The sequence below is a fragment of the Pangasianodon hypophthalmus genome, chromosome 6 (assembly GCF_027358585.1).
Source record: "Pangasianodon hypophthalmus isolate fPanHyp1 chromosome 6, fPanHyp1.pri, whole genome shotgun sequence".
Classification (NCBI taxonomy): Eukaryota; Metazoa; Chordata; class Actinopteri; order Siluriformes; family Pangasiidae; genus Pangasianodon; species Pangasianodon hypophthalmus.
The window spans coordinates 16,880,059-16,896,322 of NC_069715.1; the positions used below are offsets into that span (position 1 = coordinate 16,880,059).

The 16,264-nt window shown below is 41.5% G+C and overlaps 1 protein-coding gene across 2 annotated transcripts in view; it reads left to right on the forward strand.

Annotated features, from left to right (window-relative positions):
- The window catches only part of slco3a1a (solute carrier organic anion transporter family member 3A1a), a 54,426-nt gene extending 40,537 nt beyond the window's left edge, over positions 1 to 13,889 (forward strand). For both annotated transcript variants that reach the window (XM_026927243.3, XM_026927242.3), the window contains exons 5-10: positions 1,564 to 1,728; positions 1,862 to 2,060; positions 2,341 to 2,509; positions 8,423 to 8,604; positions 8,917 to 8,981; positions 9,157 to 13,889. In XM_026927243.3, coding sequence (XP_026783044.1) covers positions 1,564 to 1,728; positions 1,862 to 2,060; positions 2,341 to 2,509; positions 8,423 to 8,604; positions 8,917 to 8,981; positions 9,157 to 9,518 — 1,142 coding nt within the window. In that variant the 3' untranslated portion in view covers positions 9,519 to 13,889. The remainder of the gene's footprint in view (positions 1 to 1,563; positions 1,729 to 1,861; positions 2,061 to 2,340; positions 2,510 to 8,422; positions 8,605 to 8,916; positions 8,982 to 9,156) is intronic.
- Positions 13,890 to 16,264: the final 2,375 nt, after the last annotated feature.

Below are 16,264 nucleotides of genomic sequence, written 5' to 3' on the forward strand. Positions count from 1 at the left end.
GAATTAAGTAAAAGAAAGTTAATAAGCATCCAGTGTCTAATGTCCTTTACACATTCCTCAACTTTATTAAGCTGGTGTCCATCATCTGGTTTTGCTTAAACATACAACTGTGTGCCATCAGCATAACAATGGAAGCTAATACCATGTTTACGAATAATTTTGCCTAGAAGTAGTACATATAAAGAAAAGAGGAGTGGGCCTAAAATAGAACCTTGCAGAACACCAAACTTTACCTTAGTATGTGTAGAGAAGTCACATTTACATCTACAAACTGATAACGATCAGTCAAATAAGACCTGAGCCAGGACAGGGCTGTTCTCATAATGCCTACAACATTTTCTAGTCTATCAAGGAAAATAGCATGATCAGTGGTATCAAAAGCTGCACTAAGGTCAAGCAATACAAGCAAGTAGACACAACCCTGATCAGAAGCCAGTAGTAGTTCATTTACCACGTTAACCAGCACTGTCTCTGTGCTATGATGAAGCCGAAATCCTGACTGATAGATTTCATGAATGTTATACTTATGTAGGTTTGAGAGTAACTGCTGTGCTACAGCCTTTTCTAGGATCTTGGAGATAAAGGGGAGATTTGATATTGGCCTATAGTTGGACAATTGACAGGAGTTGAGGTCAGGTTTTTTTAATCAGGGGTGTGATAACTGCTAGTTTAAAAGATTTAGGTACATAGCCAGTGCTAAAGGAAGAATTGATGTTTTTAGAAGAGGTTCAGTTGCTTCTGGAATTATCGATTTGAAGAAACACAGAGGTAAGGGATCTAGTATACATGTTGATGATTTTGATGAGGAAATTAGTGAAATAAGTTCAGTCTCTCGAAGGGGAGTAAAACATTCTAATCATTCATCTAATATCGTTATATTATTATCTACAGGGTTAATTATAAAACTGTCTGGTTTTAAATTAATAATCTGAATTTTTTGCCTGATATTTTCAATTTTACCATTGAAACAATTCACAAAGTCATCACTGGTGTATAATGATTGTGTGCATGTTTCAGTTGTGGTCTTATTCCTAGTTTAATTTTGCTACAGTATTAAATAAGAATTTAGGATTATTTTTGTTATCTTCAGTTAGGGTGGAGAGGTACATTGATCTAGCATCACTAAGAGCTTTTCTATAGCTCGGAAGGCTCTCCTTCCATGCTATTTGAACAATAACAACATGAGACCACATCAGGTTCCACTCCTGTGAGCCAATAACAGGAATCTGAGGCTAAAATGGGCACAGGCTCACTGAATCTGGGAAGTTGAAGATTGGAAATGACCAGGCAATGTCCACATCCCTCATTCCCCATACTTTTGCAAGCTTAGAATCTGACCAATCAGATTATTGTTTAGATTTGCAGAACATAACACATGCAAGACTTTGCAAAGTTCACTGAGATAATGAAAGGCTGTCTTTAGAAGATGAAGCAAACATTAGACTCTGCATATCAAATTGTGCTTATTTATGGCATAAATAAATATTGGATAAAAAAACAGAGTCTCTTAGTCTATCATTAAGGTTACTGTAATAACAACCACCCCCCTCTCTCTCTGCTCAGTTATTCCCAAGGTGACTAAACACCTGCTGTCTAACCCGGTGTTCACCTGTATTGTCCTTGCTGCATGTATGGAGATTGCTGTAGTTGCTGGTTTTGCTGCCTTCTTGGGCAAGTACTTGGAGCAGCAGTTTAATCTTACTACCACCTCGGCCAATCAGCTTCTGGGTATGTCAGACATGCCTCTTTCATATAGACCATTCTGCATGCAGAGTCCAAAAGTTCATATCTTCCTCATTAAAATTAGTTCAAACCAAATTAATATTATTGTTATTAAAGAAATTAACTTAGATTCTTGCAGGTATGACAGCCATCCCATGTGCATGTCTGGGGATTTTTATGGGCGGTCTTTTGGTGAAGAAGCTGAATCTGTGTGCTCTGGGTGCTGTTCGGATGGCCATGTTGGTCAACCTGATTTCCACCGCCTGCTATGTGTCTTTCCTCTTCCTTGGCTGTGACACAGGCCCTGTTGCTGGTGTGACCGTCGCCTATGGCAATGAGTGAGCATGGCTAGTGTTTTGTTTATTTATTTGTTTCTCCGAAGGATTGTTTTATTTTTTGTTCACATCTGTGCACACTTGTTAAAATGGGAATAAAGAGTAATTTAGTTTTTTAAAAAAAATTCCCTACCTTTAACAGGTGTGTTGTATTTTAAGATGATTCAGGAGAGCTCTTTATTCATAATTGCCACCCTGTGAGTGTTTTATTTAATATGTGTAAAACCTCTGCTGTTGTTTGAATATGAATGGTGTGTGTGTGTGTATGTGTGTGTGTTTGTAGAACACTGCAGCCAGGCCAAACACCAGAAGCTCCATGCATTAGTAACTGTAACTGCTACACATCATCGGTTAGCCCTGTTTGTGGCTCTAACGGAATCACGTACCTGTCCTCCTGCTTCGCTGGCTGCATCAAATCCAATAGCACTGGAGTGCTTCCTCGACTGGCTCAGGTTATTTATTACTCTTTCATATGCCACACTCCTCCTTCCATGTCCCACTCTTTCTCATCTTTTTTTATGGTAACCTCTGTCAAACTATTTATCTACAGTCAATGAATGTATGTATAACTGAATGTTTAAGTAAGGAATAATCACGACAGACCGCACTGTTACACAAAAGTGATGCATGCTGCGGGGGCGGGGGGTGCATATGTGGCATGAGCTGCAAGTGGAGTGCATTATTTTCATATAACAGCATGGAATGGAGTGTTATTCCACTTGCTATTGCTATTACCACTACAATTTGCCAGCGATTAAAATGTTTGTTGAGTTAATGTACGAAATGTCATGCATTTTAAACGATATTTGCAACTTCGCAAAGTACCATGACGGTCACAAAGCTCTTACAACTGAGATTCCTTCCATAAAGATTAAATAAATCAATAAACATCAACGACTATAGTTTTTTTTGTTAAATAACACGTTTTTTTTTTTTAAATCTGTTTATTATTAGCCTTAGATTATGTAGAACATCCGCCATACACGTCCCTGTTTATGAGCTGTTACAATAGAAACTATAACATATTAGAATGAGCACATTAGTATTAACCTAATGTTCATGTTATAACCAGAACTACTTTTTGAGCCGTGCTGTTATACAAACAATAATGACCAATCAGATTCAAGCATTCAACCACCCTGTGGTATGAAATAAATATAGCATACATAATTGTATCTTCTCCCAAAACGTGGCTAAATTACTAAACAATATTTGAAATAAATTTTAAAAATTTGGTCATCACTGAGATATTTTTTAAAAATGTGTCCAGGAACTATTCTGACCATTTCTTACTTCCCTAGGATATAAATACAAGGTTGCATACATGTAAAATCTCCTTTGACCAGAGAGCTTTCAACACAAAAAGAGATGTCTGTTAACCTACATATGTCAGGTGATGGATATAATTACATAAAGGCATAAATGCAATTAAGCATGGGCAGGGCCATAAAAAAAGGTTTTGTAATTTATTCCTGTGGCAGTGAGGGTGTAGTTGAACGTCAGCCGTGGACAAAGAGGAGGCAGGTCTAACCGGCAGGTAACGGAAGATGATTCTCACCTGTGTCTTATTACTGCAAGTCTACTTATGTGTCTCTTTGCTTTCAGTGTCTTCTGTAACCGGCAAGAGAGAGAGATATAGCTGGCATAGCTCGCGTGACAAGCACACACCCATACACACGCTGTGGAGAATGAACTTGAACCTGATAGAGCGAAAGCTGTGAGTTCAGGACAATACAGACCAAATAAATATGAGCCCAGAGCTTGGCTAAAATTCTGCCTGCCTCCCGAGTCTTCCTCCACACCCTCACACACCGGGGTTCTACAGTGGTGCCAAAACCCAGGATTGGGGAAGACACAGATGCCACCATGGAAGCCTCCCCACTCAGTGAGATTGTCAAGTCCCTTGCCATCCTCCACCCAACCCAACACCAAACGCTCCTCAACCTGCACAACGAGCAGCAGCTGCGCCTCGAAGCCCTTGTGCAGGAGCAGGCCGAGAGCCGGCAGGCACTCCAGAACTGCTGCTGCCCACCACATTTCCAGCTATGTCCACTGCCACTGTACCACGCATGACGCTAACCAAGATGGCCTCCACAGACAATCCAGAGGCCTTCTTGGAGCTCTTCAAGCATCCGGCAGCTGCATGGGAAAGGCCGGAGGAGGAATGGGCTCTGCGACTCCTCCCCTTGCTATTGGAGGAAGCCCAGCTTGCCGCCCAGCAGCTGCCGGCTTGGACACATCTGGAGTATTCCAACATGAAGAGTGCAGTCCTGCAGCGGGGTGGACACCTGAGGAGCACCGTCAACACGTCTGGTCGCTGTAGCTTCCTGAGGTTGGCCGCCCCTTCACCTATAAGCAGCAGCTGAAGGACTCCTGTTGCTGGTGGTTGATGGCAGAGGAAGCGGGATGCAGAACAGATCATCAAGCCATGGAGCTGGCGGAGGATCACTTGGTGGCGATCGTTGGTCCAGGTGTCTCCCTTTTTCCTGACTCTCTCCCTCTCTCTCCTACTTCTCCCCTGATCCCAGGTTCCTGGAACCAAGGTGCATGGGGGGCCCAAAACTGGCCTCCTGAACATGATTTCCTTCAGGGAAGTGGGAACAATGATCTGGATCCCTGATGCGCCGCAGACCTCCCCCAATTGAGCAGGACCGTACTGTGTGTCAGTACGTATACAGGGGAGTACACATCAGGCCTTGGTGGACGCAGGATGTAACAAGACCACCATCCATGAAAGCCTGATTCAGTGCGGGCCATTGAGAAATACCAGTGCGGGGCATTGGCACGATTGGTGAAGGTGAGATGTGTGCACAGGAATGTTCATGAGTATCCGCTGGTGCTGGTATTAAATTTCAGGGGCAAAAGCATAAAGTGGAGGTGGCAGTTAGTCCTCATCTTACCCATCCACTAATTCTTGGGACAAATTGGCCAGGGTTTAAGGCATGAATAAGGGAAATGTTCGTGGATGGGTCCTGCAGTAGTGAGGCACGGTGTGGAATGTGTGCTATGTTGGCTGGAGAGGTGGTGCTGGGGCCGTTGATGTCAGCTCTGCATCACGGGGACACAGAAGCAAGGATTTCCCTCAGGGATTTCCCATTGGAGCAGTCGCATGATGAGACCCTGAGGCATGCCTTCGACCAACTGAGAATAATTGATGGTTAGCAAATTCAGCCTAACGTTGCTATATCCTACCCATATTTTTCAGTTATTAAAGATAGGTTACATATCGAGTGACGCAGGACACTCAAACCAAAACCATGGACTGCTCTCACTGCTACCATCAGACAGACAGTATCGCAGCATCAGATCCCACCAGCAGGCTGCGTGACAGCTTCCTTTTGCAGGCCGTCAGACTGTTGAACTCTAACCAATAACACCTCTGCAAGCACACCCCACTCTACCTTCCATGCACTGCCCTTTATCATTTACATTTACACTGGACTCTAACTGATAGATAGAGTGATATCAGACTCTGACTGTCCTTGTACCATATGTGCAATATCTCCCACTATGTCACTTCTTTGACTGCATACAACGTTTACAATGTTTACAGTTCATTATTTTTACTTGTTTAGAGTACATTAATAAATTTGCATGGCCTTTTGTCTGTGTTCATTGTTTACAGTTTGATACTTTTTGTACTACCTAAAAGTTCATTTATCATTGTTGCACTGTGCCTAGGTAGATGCTTAAACCACTCTTTATGCACCCAGTTGTTAGTACTGAAGAGCCATAGGGACGTTCTGTTCCATACGGCTCATCATAATCCCATGGCTGGGCATTTGAGGCAGGATAAAACACTAAACCATCTCATGGCCCGTTTTTATTGGCTGGGCATTCACGGTGATGTTCGCAGGTGGTGTGGGGTATATCGTGAATATCAACTGGTGAATCCACTGGCCATCCCGCTTCCATTGATCGAGGGCCCCTTCGAAAGAATTGATATGGACATTGTCGGGCCATTAGAACAGACTGCACGAGGGCCTTGCTTTGTGTTAGTTTTAGTGGACTATGGCATGTGATACCCGGAAGCCATGCCTCTCTGCAACATCCCAGCACACAGCGTTGCAGAGGCACTCTTCCGTGTTATCTCCCAGGATTCCAAAAGAGATCCTGACTGACCAGGGCACGTTCTTTATGCCATGCACTTAAATTTTTTCTCAGCCATGTTTACCATCCACAGAAGGATGGGCTGGTGCAAGCTTCGTGGCATTCTATATGTCATTAGCGAAAAGTGGGAGGAGGGGCCTTCTAACAGCAAAAAAGACATTCAGTACGTTCTGGACCTGAGAGCAAAACTCCACATCTTAAGTCACCTATCACAAGAGAATATGCGTCAGGTCCAAGAACGACAGTCCTGACTTTATGACGGGTACTCAGCTACGGGATTTTGCACCGGAAGAAATGTACTCGTATATCTACCCACGTCAAGCTCTAAGCTCTAAGCAAAGTGGTAAGGACCTTTTGAGGTAACACGGTGAGTCTGAGAAGTAGACTATGAGGTCAGGCGAACAGATAGAAATGATGCACGTCAAATGTGGTTCTGGATGAATTCAAAGCTATGCTCGACATGGGAGTAATCGAGGAGTCCCACAGTGATTGGAGCAGCCCAGTGGTCTTGGTGCCCAAGATCCATGGATCGGTCCATTTTTGTGCAGACTTTAGAAAAGTCAACACAGTGTCTAATTTTGACTCATATCTGATGCCCCACATTGACGAACTGCTCGATCAGTTAGGTGTGGATTGCTTTTATTTGACATTGGACTTAACCAAGGGGTATTGGCAGATTCCCTTGTCTCAAGGATCTCGAGAAAACATGGACTTTTCCACTCCATTTGGGTTACACCAATTTGTCACCCTTTCATCTGGGTTGTTTGGAGCCCCAGCAATATTTAAATGTCTCATGGACAGAATCGTCTGCCCACACAATGCATATGCCGCTGCTTATTTAGATGAAAATCATTTATAGTAATGAATGACAGTGGCATTTACATCTGAGGGCTGTCCTGAGATCATTGAGATGGACAGGACTCACAGCAAACCAGAATAAGAGTGCAACTGGATGGGTGGAAGTGCGGTATCTGGGCTTCCCCTTGGGCCATGGGCAGGTGCGTCCCCAAATTGATAAGACAGCTGCGACTGTGGCCTGCCCGAGACTCAAGACCAAAAAGGGGGTAAGGCAGTTCCTGGGGCTGGCTGGCTATTACCAGAGGTTTGTACCTAATTTTTCAGACATCACCAACCCGCTGACTGACCAGTAAGGGAAACCATGTACAGCACAATCGAGAAGGATTGTCTGGTCATCAAGTGGGCGGTCTTCCCCCTCCGGTACTACCTACAGGGATGCCCTTTTACCATCTGTTCCAATTACGCCCCACTCCAGTGGCTCCACTGCATGAAGGATGCCAACGCACGGATCACTAATTGGTATCTGGCACTTCAGCTGGGATCGCAAATGGTTGTGGCAGATTACCTCACCCACCAGGAGGGAGTCAGCTGCAGGCCGGACCCCAACCCCCCCCCGGTCTGAGTAAGGTTGTGGGGGTATGTGGCAGCAGGGACGTGGTCGAGCGTCAGCTGTGGATGGAGAGGAGGTGGGTTGAATCAGCAGGTAACGCGTGATGATTCTCACCTGTGTCTTAGTACTGCCAGTCTACTTACTTGTGTCTGTGCTTTCAGTGTCTCCCATAACCAGCGAGAGAGAGATATAGCTGCTGGTGCTCCCGAGACACACACATGTACCCACACACCCATACACACGCCGCGGAGCGTGAACTTTGAACCTGGCGGAGCGAAAGCTGCGAGTTCGGGATTGACCTGTTTTTTGTTGTTGTCATCCTGTTTTTGTTGAGATTTTTGTAAGTGTGCTGAAAAGCCTGGATCAAATAAACGCGAGCCCGGAGCTCGGCTAAAATGCTGCCTGCCTCCCGAGTCTTCCTCTACACCCTTACACACTGGGGTTATACAATACCCTTTGACACTTTGCGCAAACATGCCATGTGTGTTTGGCAAACAAGGAATTACACTGATTCCCATTGTAAAATCTGGTGGTGGTTCATTGATGTTTGGGGGCTGCTTTACAGGAGCTGTGCAATTCATCTACTAATCAATATTTTAATTACAAGCTTATTTCCCTAAAGTGCCTCTTTCCAAATTTGATGAGCTTATGAATTGTTATAGAATGTTGATTTATAAAGTGAAACTATATTAAAAAAAATGTTATTATTTGCTTTTATAATTTTCCATTTTGATAGAGTACTAAAGTTTTCCAAATAATAAAATCATGAATAATATTAATACACATTATTACTGTAATGCAGCAATAAATAATTTTCTCTGGACTAATATTTCCATTTTCCCCTTAGCCCATGCAGAACCTGACAGGGTGTGCATGCATTTCTGGTGATGGCATTCCCTCCACAGTTGTGCCAGGCAAATGCCCAAGTCCTGGGTGCCAGGAGGCTTTCCTCATTTTCCTGTGTGTGATCTGTGCCTGCAGCATGATAGGAGCCATGGCTCAGACACCCTCAGTTATCATCCTCATCAGGTAACTCATCTTGAGACATGCAGATAGTCTATTTCAACTTCTATCCAAGTAAAAGAAGATTTAAGAATGTGACACATGCTTTGCCTACACATTTGAGACCTGTAGAGAATTAACAGATTTGAATTGGCATTATAATGTAAAATCATTTCAGTTTAATGCAGTTTTGTCTGCAAAGGGTATGAACATCATCATGCCTTTTAAGCATACAAAAAATGCATCTGCCAAAAAAATCTCTTTACTTTACTTTACTCTTTATTAGACCCATGAACTCTGTAACCACATTGTTTATCTCTTTCCATCTCTGTTTTTTAGGACAGTCAGCCCAGAGTTGAAATCTTATGCACTTGGCGTTCTGTTTCTCTTATTGCGACTACTGGGTAAGATCTATCCACTAATAGTTAAGGAGCAGTGTAGGTCCACATTCTGTTATTTTAAGTCCCCAAAGACCTTTTACATTTAAGCAGCAGTCCTTTAGGTTTAACATGAGCTCTCTTTGATAGTCATCATAGCAATCAAAGTAATCCATGATCACTGAATCTTATTGTACCACAGGATTCATCCCACCTCCTTTGATCTTTGGTGTGGGGATCGATTCCACCTGCCTGTTCTGGAGCAGCGAGTGCAACACAAAGGGTGCCTGCATGCTATATGACAACGTGGCCTATCGCCACCTCTATGTGAGCTTAGCCATTGTGCTAAAAATAATTGCCTTCCTGCTTTACAGCACCACATGGCAGTGTTTACGCTGCAACTACAAGAAGTACATCAAGAATAATGAGGTGTATGTGACATCCACTGAAATTTTCTCTTCTGATATTAATTTGGATAGCTTGGGCAAAGACATTAACAGGACAAAATTTATATACAACCTGGAAGATCATGAGTGGTGTGAAAACATGGAATCTGTTTTATAGTGGCTGGTACTTGTTAATGCATAAATATGCATCTTCTGAAGGATCACATTGGTTGTTTATTAATTTTTTTCAAGGATAGCATTTGATTTCCTCCTTCTATGGTGATGTGTTTAAGGTGTCACTGGCCACTTTAGGAGACTGTTGCACTTTTTGAATTAATGGTAATCTTTTTTGGTCCATTGTGGTTCTTAGAAGATGCTTCAGAGGATGTACATTGTTCAGTTCCAGTGATGTACAGTCAGGTCCATAAATATTTGGACATTGACATGGTTATTATTTGTCTACCACAGTATATTGAAGTTGAAATTAAGTAATGAGAATGAGTTCAAAATGCAGAATTACAGCACTTTTTATAACTGCCCCCTTTTTAAGGGACAAAAAGTAATTGCACAAACTAACAATCATAAATTAAATTGTGATTTTAATACTCGGTTGCAAATTATTTGCAGTGAATGACTGCCTGAAGCCTGGAACCCATCACCAGATGCTGGGTTTCTTCCCTACTGATGCTCTGCCAGGCCTTTACAGCAACCGTTTTCAGCTCCTGCTTGTTCTTGGGGCATATGATGCATTTGGCTGAATCGGAGCAGATAATATTCCCTATATACAACAGAATGCATCCTGCTGTTTTTGTCAGCTGTCACATCAATAAATACCAGTTCCACTGGCAGCCACACATGCCCATGCCATAAGATGAGGTCATATGCTTTGGATCATGAGCAGTTCCTTCCCTTCTCCAAATATTTCTCTTCCCATCATTGTGGTTCACATTGATCTTTGTCTCATCTATCTATAGTATATTGTTCCAGAACTGTACAGGCTTTTGTTTAGATTTTTTGGGGAAAACTTTAATCTGATCTTCCTGGTTTTGAGGTTTACCAATGGTTTACATCTTGTGGTAAACCCTCTGTATTCACTCTGGTGAAGACTTCTCTTGATTTTTGACTTTGACACAGATACGCCTACCTCCTGGAGGGTGTTCTTCATCTGGACAACTGGTGTGAAGAGGTTTTTCTTCACTATGGATAGAATTCTTCTGTTATTCACCAAGTTGTTTTCCATGCCTTTTGGTGTTCAAGAGCTCACCAGTATGTTCTTTTTAAGAATGTACCAAATAGTTGATTTGGCCGCATCTACTGTTTTTGCTATCTCTGATTGGTTTGTTTTGATTTTTTAGTCTAATGATTGCTTGCTTCACTGGCAGTGACAGCTCTTTGGACTTAATATTGAGAATTAACAGCAATAGATTCCAAATGCCCATCAACCCTAGACCTTTTATCTGCTTACTAAGTGAAATAATGAGGGGAAAAGTAATACAATATAATAATATAATACCTGGACTTGGAACAGCTGAGCAGCCAATTGTCCAGTTACTTCTGGTCCCTTAAAAAGATAGGGACCACAAGTGCTGTAATTCCTACACCGCTCACCCGATTTGGATGTAGGTACCCTGAAATTAAAGCTGAAAGTTTGCACATTGATAATATTGATATTAACACATTGCTAATCATTATTTAAATTCAACTCCAATATACTATGGTAGACACCTAAAATACCAATATCTTTGTCAGTGTCCAAATATTTATGGCCCTGACTGTATGTTATAGTTGGTAGTTGAAGACAGCTGCTGTATAACTACAAACTAGGCTGGTAATAACCTTGACTTAGATCAGTTTTCCATACTAAGTTTCAATAAGTATACCATAATTTTATTTTTCTCAGTTTGTATGAAGAAGTCACATGAAACTATTTAACAGAGCAGTTAGGTTGATAACCTGAATAAAAACTGAAATAGCAATAAAAAATAGCTATATATATATATATATATATATATATATATATATATATATATATATATATATATATATATATATATATCTCAAAAAAATTAAAGGAACACTTTTTAATCAGAGTTATAGCATCAAGTCAGTTAAACTCCTGGGATATTGATCTGGTCAGTTAAGTAGCAGAGGGGGTTGTTAATCAGTTTCAGCTGCTTTAGTGTTAATGAAATTAACAACAGGTGCACTAGATGGGCAACAATGAGACAACCCCCAAAACAGGAATGGTTTTACAGGTGGAGGCCACTGACATTTTTTTCCCTACTCATCTTTTCTGACTGTTTTTCACTAGTTTTGCATTTGGCTACAGAGGTTGCACAGGCAGTCCAACTCCTCCAGGATGGCACATCAATACGTGCCATTGCCAGAAGGTTTGCTGTGTCTCCCAGCACAGTCTCAAGAGCATGGAGGAGATTCCAGGAGACAGGCATTTACTCTAGGAGAGCTGGACAGGGCCGTGGAAAATGGTCCTTAACCCATCAGCAGGACCGGTATCTGCTCCTTTGTGCAAGGAGGAACAGGATGAGCACTGCCAGAGCCCTACAAAATGACCTCCAGCAGGCTACTGGTGTAAATGTCTGACCAAACAATCAGAAACAGACTTCATGAGGGCGGCCTGAGGGCCCAATGTCCTCTAGTGGGCCACATGCTCACTGTCCGGCACCATGGAGCTCGATTGGCATTTGCCATTGAACACCAGAATTGGCAGGTCCGCCACTGGTGCCCTGTGCTTTTCACAGATGAGAGCAGGTTCACCCAGAGCACGTGACAGACGTGAAAGGGTCTGGAGAAGCCGTGGAGAATGTTATACTGCCTGTAACATCGTTCAGCATGACCGGTTTGGTGGTGGGTCAGTGATGGTCTGGGGAGGCATATCCATGGAGGGACGCACAGACCTCTACAGGCTAGACAATGGCACCCTGACTGCCATTAGGTATCGGGATGAAATCCTTGGACCCATTGTCAGACCCTATGCTGGTGCAGTGGGTCCTGGGTTCCTCCTGGTGCACGACAATGCCCGGCCTCATGTGGCGAGAGTATGCAAGCAGTTCCTGGAGGATGAAGGAATTGATACCACTGAATGGCCCCGACGCTCGCCTGACCTAAATCCAATAGAATACCTCTGGGACATTACGTTTCGGTCCATCCGACGCTGCCAGGTTGCACCTCAGACTGTCCAGGAGCTCAGTACTGCCCTGGTCCAGATCTGGGAGGAAATACCCCAGGACACCATCTGTCGTTTCATTAGGAGCATGCCCCGACGTTGTCAGGCATACATACAAGCACGTGGGGGCCATACAAACTACTGAGTTCCATTTTGAGTTGCTGCATTGAAATTTCAGCAAAATGGACTAGCTTGCTGCATCATTTTTTCACTTTGATTTTCGGGGTGTCTTTGAATTCAGGCCTCTGTAGGTTGATAATTTTCATTTCCATCAAATGATGTGGCATCCTTTCGTTCCTAACACATTACCCAGTCCATATCAGTATAGATATCCAGCATGATATTTTTCCCCTTTGAGATATGATGTGTTTTCAAAGTGTTCCTTTAATTTTTTTGAGCAGTGTGTGTGTATATATATATATATATATATATATATATATATATATATATACACGTATATATGCCAACATTATCTTATTAACATTGTGGCCAAGATACAGATACATGTTTAGAAACTTACTTTGCTGCTCCAAATTTATATCTGGTTTTATAGTTGTGTTTTATTATGCCAATATTGGTCTTTTTTCAGTGTTGTTTTAGCTACATTCAAATCGTGTAAGATGTTGTTTTCCAAGGAGGTTGTCTGATGGTGATTGTTTTCAATGTTATGTTATCATGCATAGTTAAGAACAAAATTTCATGAGGTAATTGAAACAGAAGTTCTATATCTACATCATATTCTACATCATCTACATATTCAAAAGGGCGTATTCAAAAAGACAGTGAATTTTAATCTCAATAATAATGAAATCATTATTTATTATTAATTCTTTTGTTAGTGTGATTTGTTTTGTGTGTAAAATCGTTATCTTGTTTAAATTTTTTATGTCCTTTCTTCAACCAGAAAGAAATGTCAACCAACCAAACTCTAGAAACCCAAAATCTTGAATGCTGCCAGCTCCTTTTTGTTTTTTGTCTGACCTCTAATCCAACAGCCCAACTACAGCGACAACTACAGTGAATATAAAAAGTTTACACACCCCTTAAAATTGCAGGTTTTTGTGATGTAGAAAATGAAACCAAGATAAGTCATGTCAGAAAATTTTCCATCTTTAATGTGATATAGCAACTATCAAAATTCTAGTGAAAAACAAATAGAAAAATTTTAGGGAAAAAAAGAGAAAAGAAAGAACTTAGAATAACCTGGTTGCATAAGTGTGCACACCCTTTTATAATTGCCCATGTGACTGTGCAAGGAATTAAACAATCAAATTCAAACTCATGTACAAAAGAAATTATCATACACCTGTGATCAATAAAGTGATTCTGATCAATGCCAAATAAAGATCAGCTTTTTCTGTAGGACTTTCTTGACATCTTCTTGGTTTCAGCTGACTACTCAAGTCAAGCTTACAAAGCATGTATGGGATCTCATTGTCAAAAGGTATTGATCAGGAGAGGGGTACAAAAGATGTTCCAAAATGTACCATGGAATATCTTGAAGGCCATCATCTACAAGTGGAGAAAATGGGGCAAAATAGTGACATTTCCAAGACATCCCTCCAAAACTGATGAAAGGGTAAGAAGAAAACTTAGCAGCGTGGCTGTCAAGAGACCTAAGGCAACATTAAAGGAGCTGCAGGAATATGTGGCTCCTCTGTACTGGTCACTCCCTGCATATGACGACAATCTCTCTTATTCTTCATATGTCTGGGCTATGGGTTAAGGGTGGCTAGATAGAAGTGCTTTTGTGTAATTCCCTGTGTGGGATTCCTGAAGTACAGCTGTTGGAGTAAACCAGCTCCACTCCACTTAGGTTGATTGGCATGTGGTGGCCATAGTGTTTACGAATTTCAACGTTTCTGATCATTATTAAGATTAAGCCACTCTTCTGAGTATTTGGACTCCAAACTTGTGACAATCTGGCAAAAATCTTAGGACTAGTTTGCAAAAGTATGTTTTGCATATTATACAAATTATTGTAAATTGGAGTGGGTAGGGCTAAATGTTTTAAATGCCAAATTTTAGGGTGAGCCAAGGAATCAGCACTAACAAGAAATTTAATTGCAGTTCTTATTTTGGTAGCCTGCTGAAACCTGATTGGCCGATGACAGCCATGTTCTTTAAGTAATTACATCATCGTCAAAATTCCAGTTACAGATTAGCAAAATGATGCACCATACCAAATTTCAATCGGACTTACGGTTCCTGAGAAACAGTTATCCAACCTTAGCTCCACCCCTATTCATGACCACACCACAAACTTTGCACTTGACTTCAGAATCTTGTCCTTTATATCCCTTTCAAGTTTCATGTGGATGCACCTAAGCATTCATAGGTTGCACCTCTTTGAGTAAATTATGCTTTGCCTTGTTAGAATTGATCGACATGTGATGGCCATATTGTTTAAAAATGTGAACATTTTTTTGATGATTATTGAAGGTCACACTGTCCTGAGTAGGTTGACACCAGGTTTGTGAAGATCAGTCAAAAACCTAGGACTAGTTCACAAAAGTAGTTTTTGACACATATTATGCAAATCATTAAAAATTTGCATGGACAGAGCTAAATGTTCCAAAAGGCACACTTTTAGGGGGTAAGGAGAGAAAGCATGGATAAAAAAAACATCAATAGCCTCCCCCCAGAGGCTAAGTTGTGTAAGACTGTATCAATTATTAGGAGGTCCTTAGAGGGACCATTCAAATACCTCAATATAATAATAGCTCAACCAAAATAGCTCAATGTTTACCCTGTCAAATGCCTGTTGAAATCTGATTGGAAATCTGATTGGAAATCTGATTTTTAAAAAAAACAAACAAACAAACAAAAACAGGTCATCATCAAAGATCCACTTGCAGATTAGCACAGTGATGCAAGTTTCAGCTCTGTTGGACGTACAGTTCTTATGAAGCAGTTATCTGACCTTAGCTCCACCACTTATGCATAACCACACCCTAAACTTTGCACATGACATCAGAATCTTGTTCTGTATTAATGTTTCAGGTTTCATGCAAATCCATGCAAAAGTCCGCCTCATTAGATTTGATTGACGTGGTGGACATTTCCATGTAAAACGTTTCGCTAGGCTGATTGGGCTCATCTCTCTTGCCTGAGTAGTGGGAGGGAGTACTGACTCATGGCTGTAGGACCTACGGTTTGGTCTGCATGATCAGTTTTAGTGGAGGAAAATAGAAGAAGAAGCAGAAGAAGCAGAATCCTAATTAAAACAATACGGTTCCAAGCACTGCATTCTTGGCCCCCTAAATATAGCTGCAATCAGCAATCAGTGGGGGCTAAACACTGTGTGGAGACTGCACCACAGGTAGCTAGTTCTCATTAAATTGCATAGAACACTAAAGGAACCACAGATAAACATACTATTTTGTTTTTGTAATGTTACCTTAATGCTAAAACTGTGAAGTGTGTGCTGCAATGTGATTGGCTGATGGCCGCTATGTTTTTAAAGTAGACTGATGAACAGTAAAAATCCTTTCACAGTTAACACAAATCTGCAGTACAGTAGATTTTAGCTTGATTGGATTTATAGCCTGAGAATCAGGTATTTGAATCTAAGCCCACCCACTCTTACAAAATCTAATACAATCAATACAAAAATATACAACTACTATATGGTAGGAGTACATCATGACTCAAGCACATATGCACAGGACACACATGCGGATTGAGATTGTGGAAAGAATTTGATACAGATTTACATTCACACTAGGATAACATTTCAT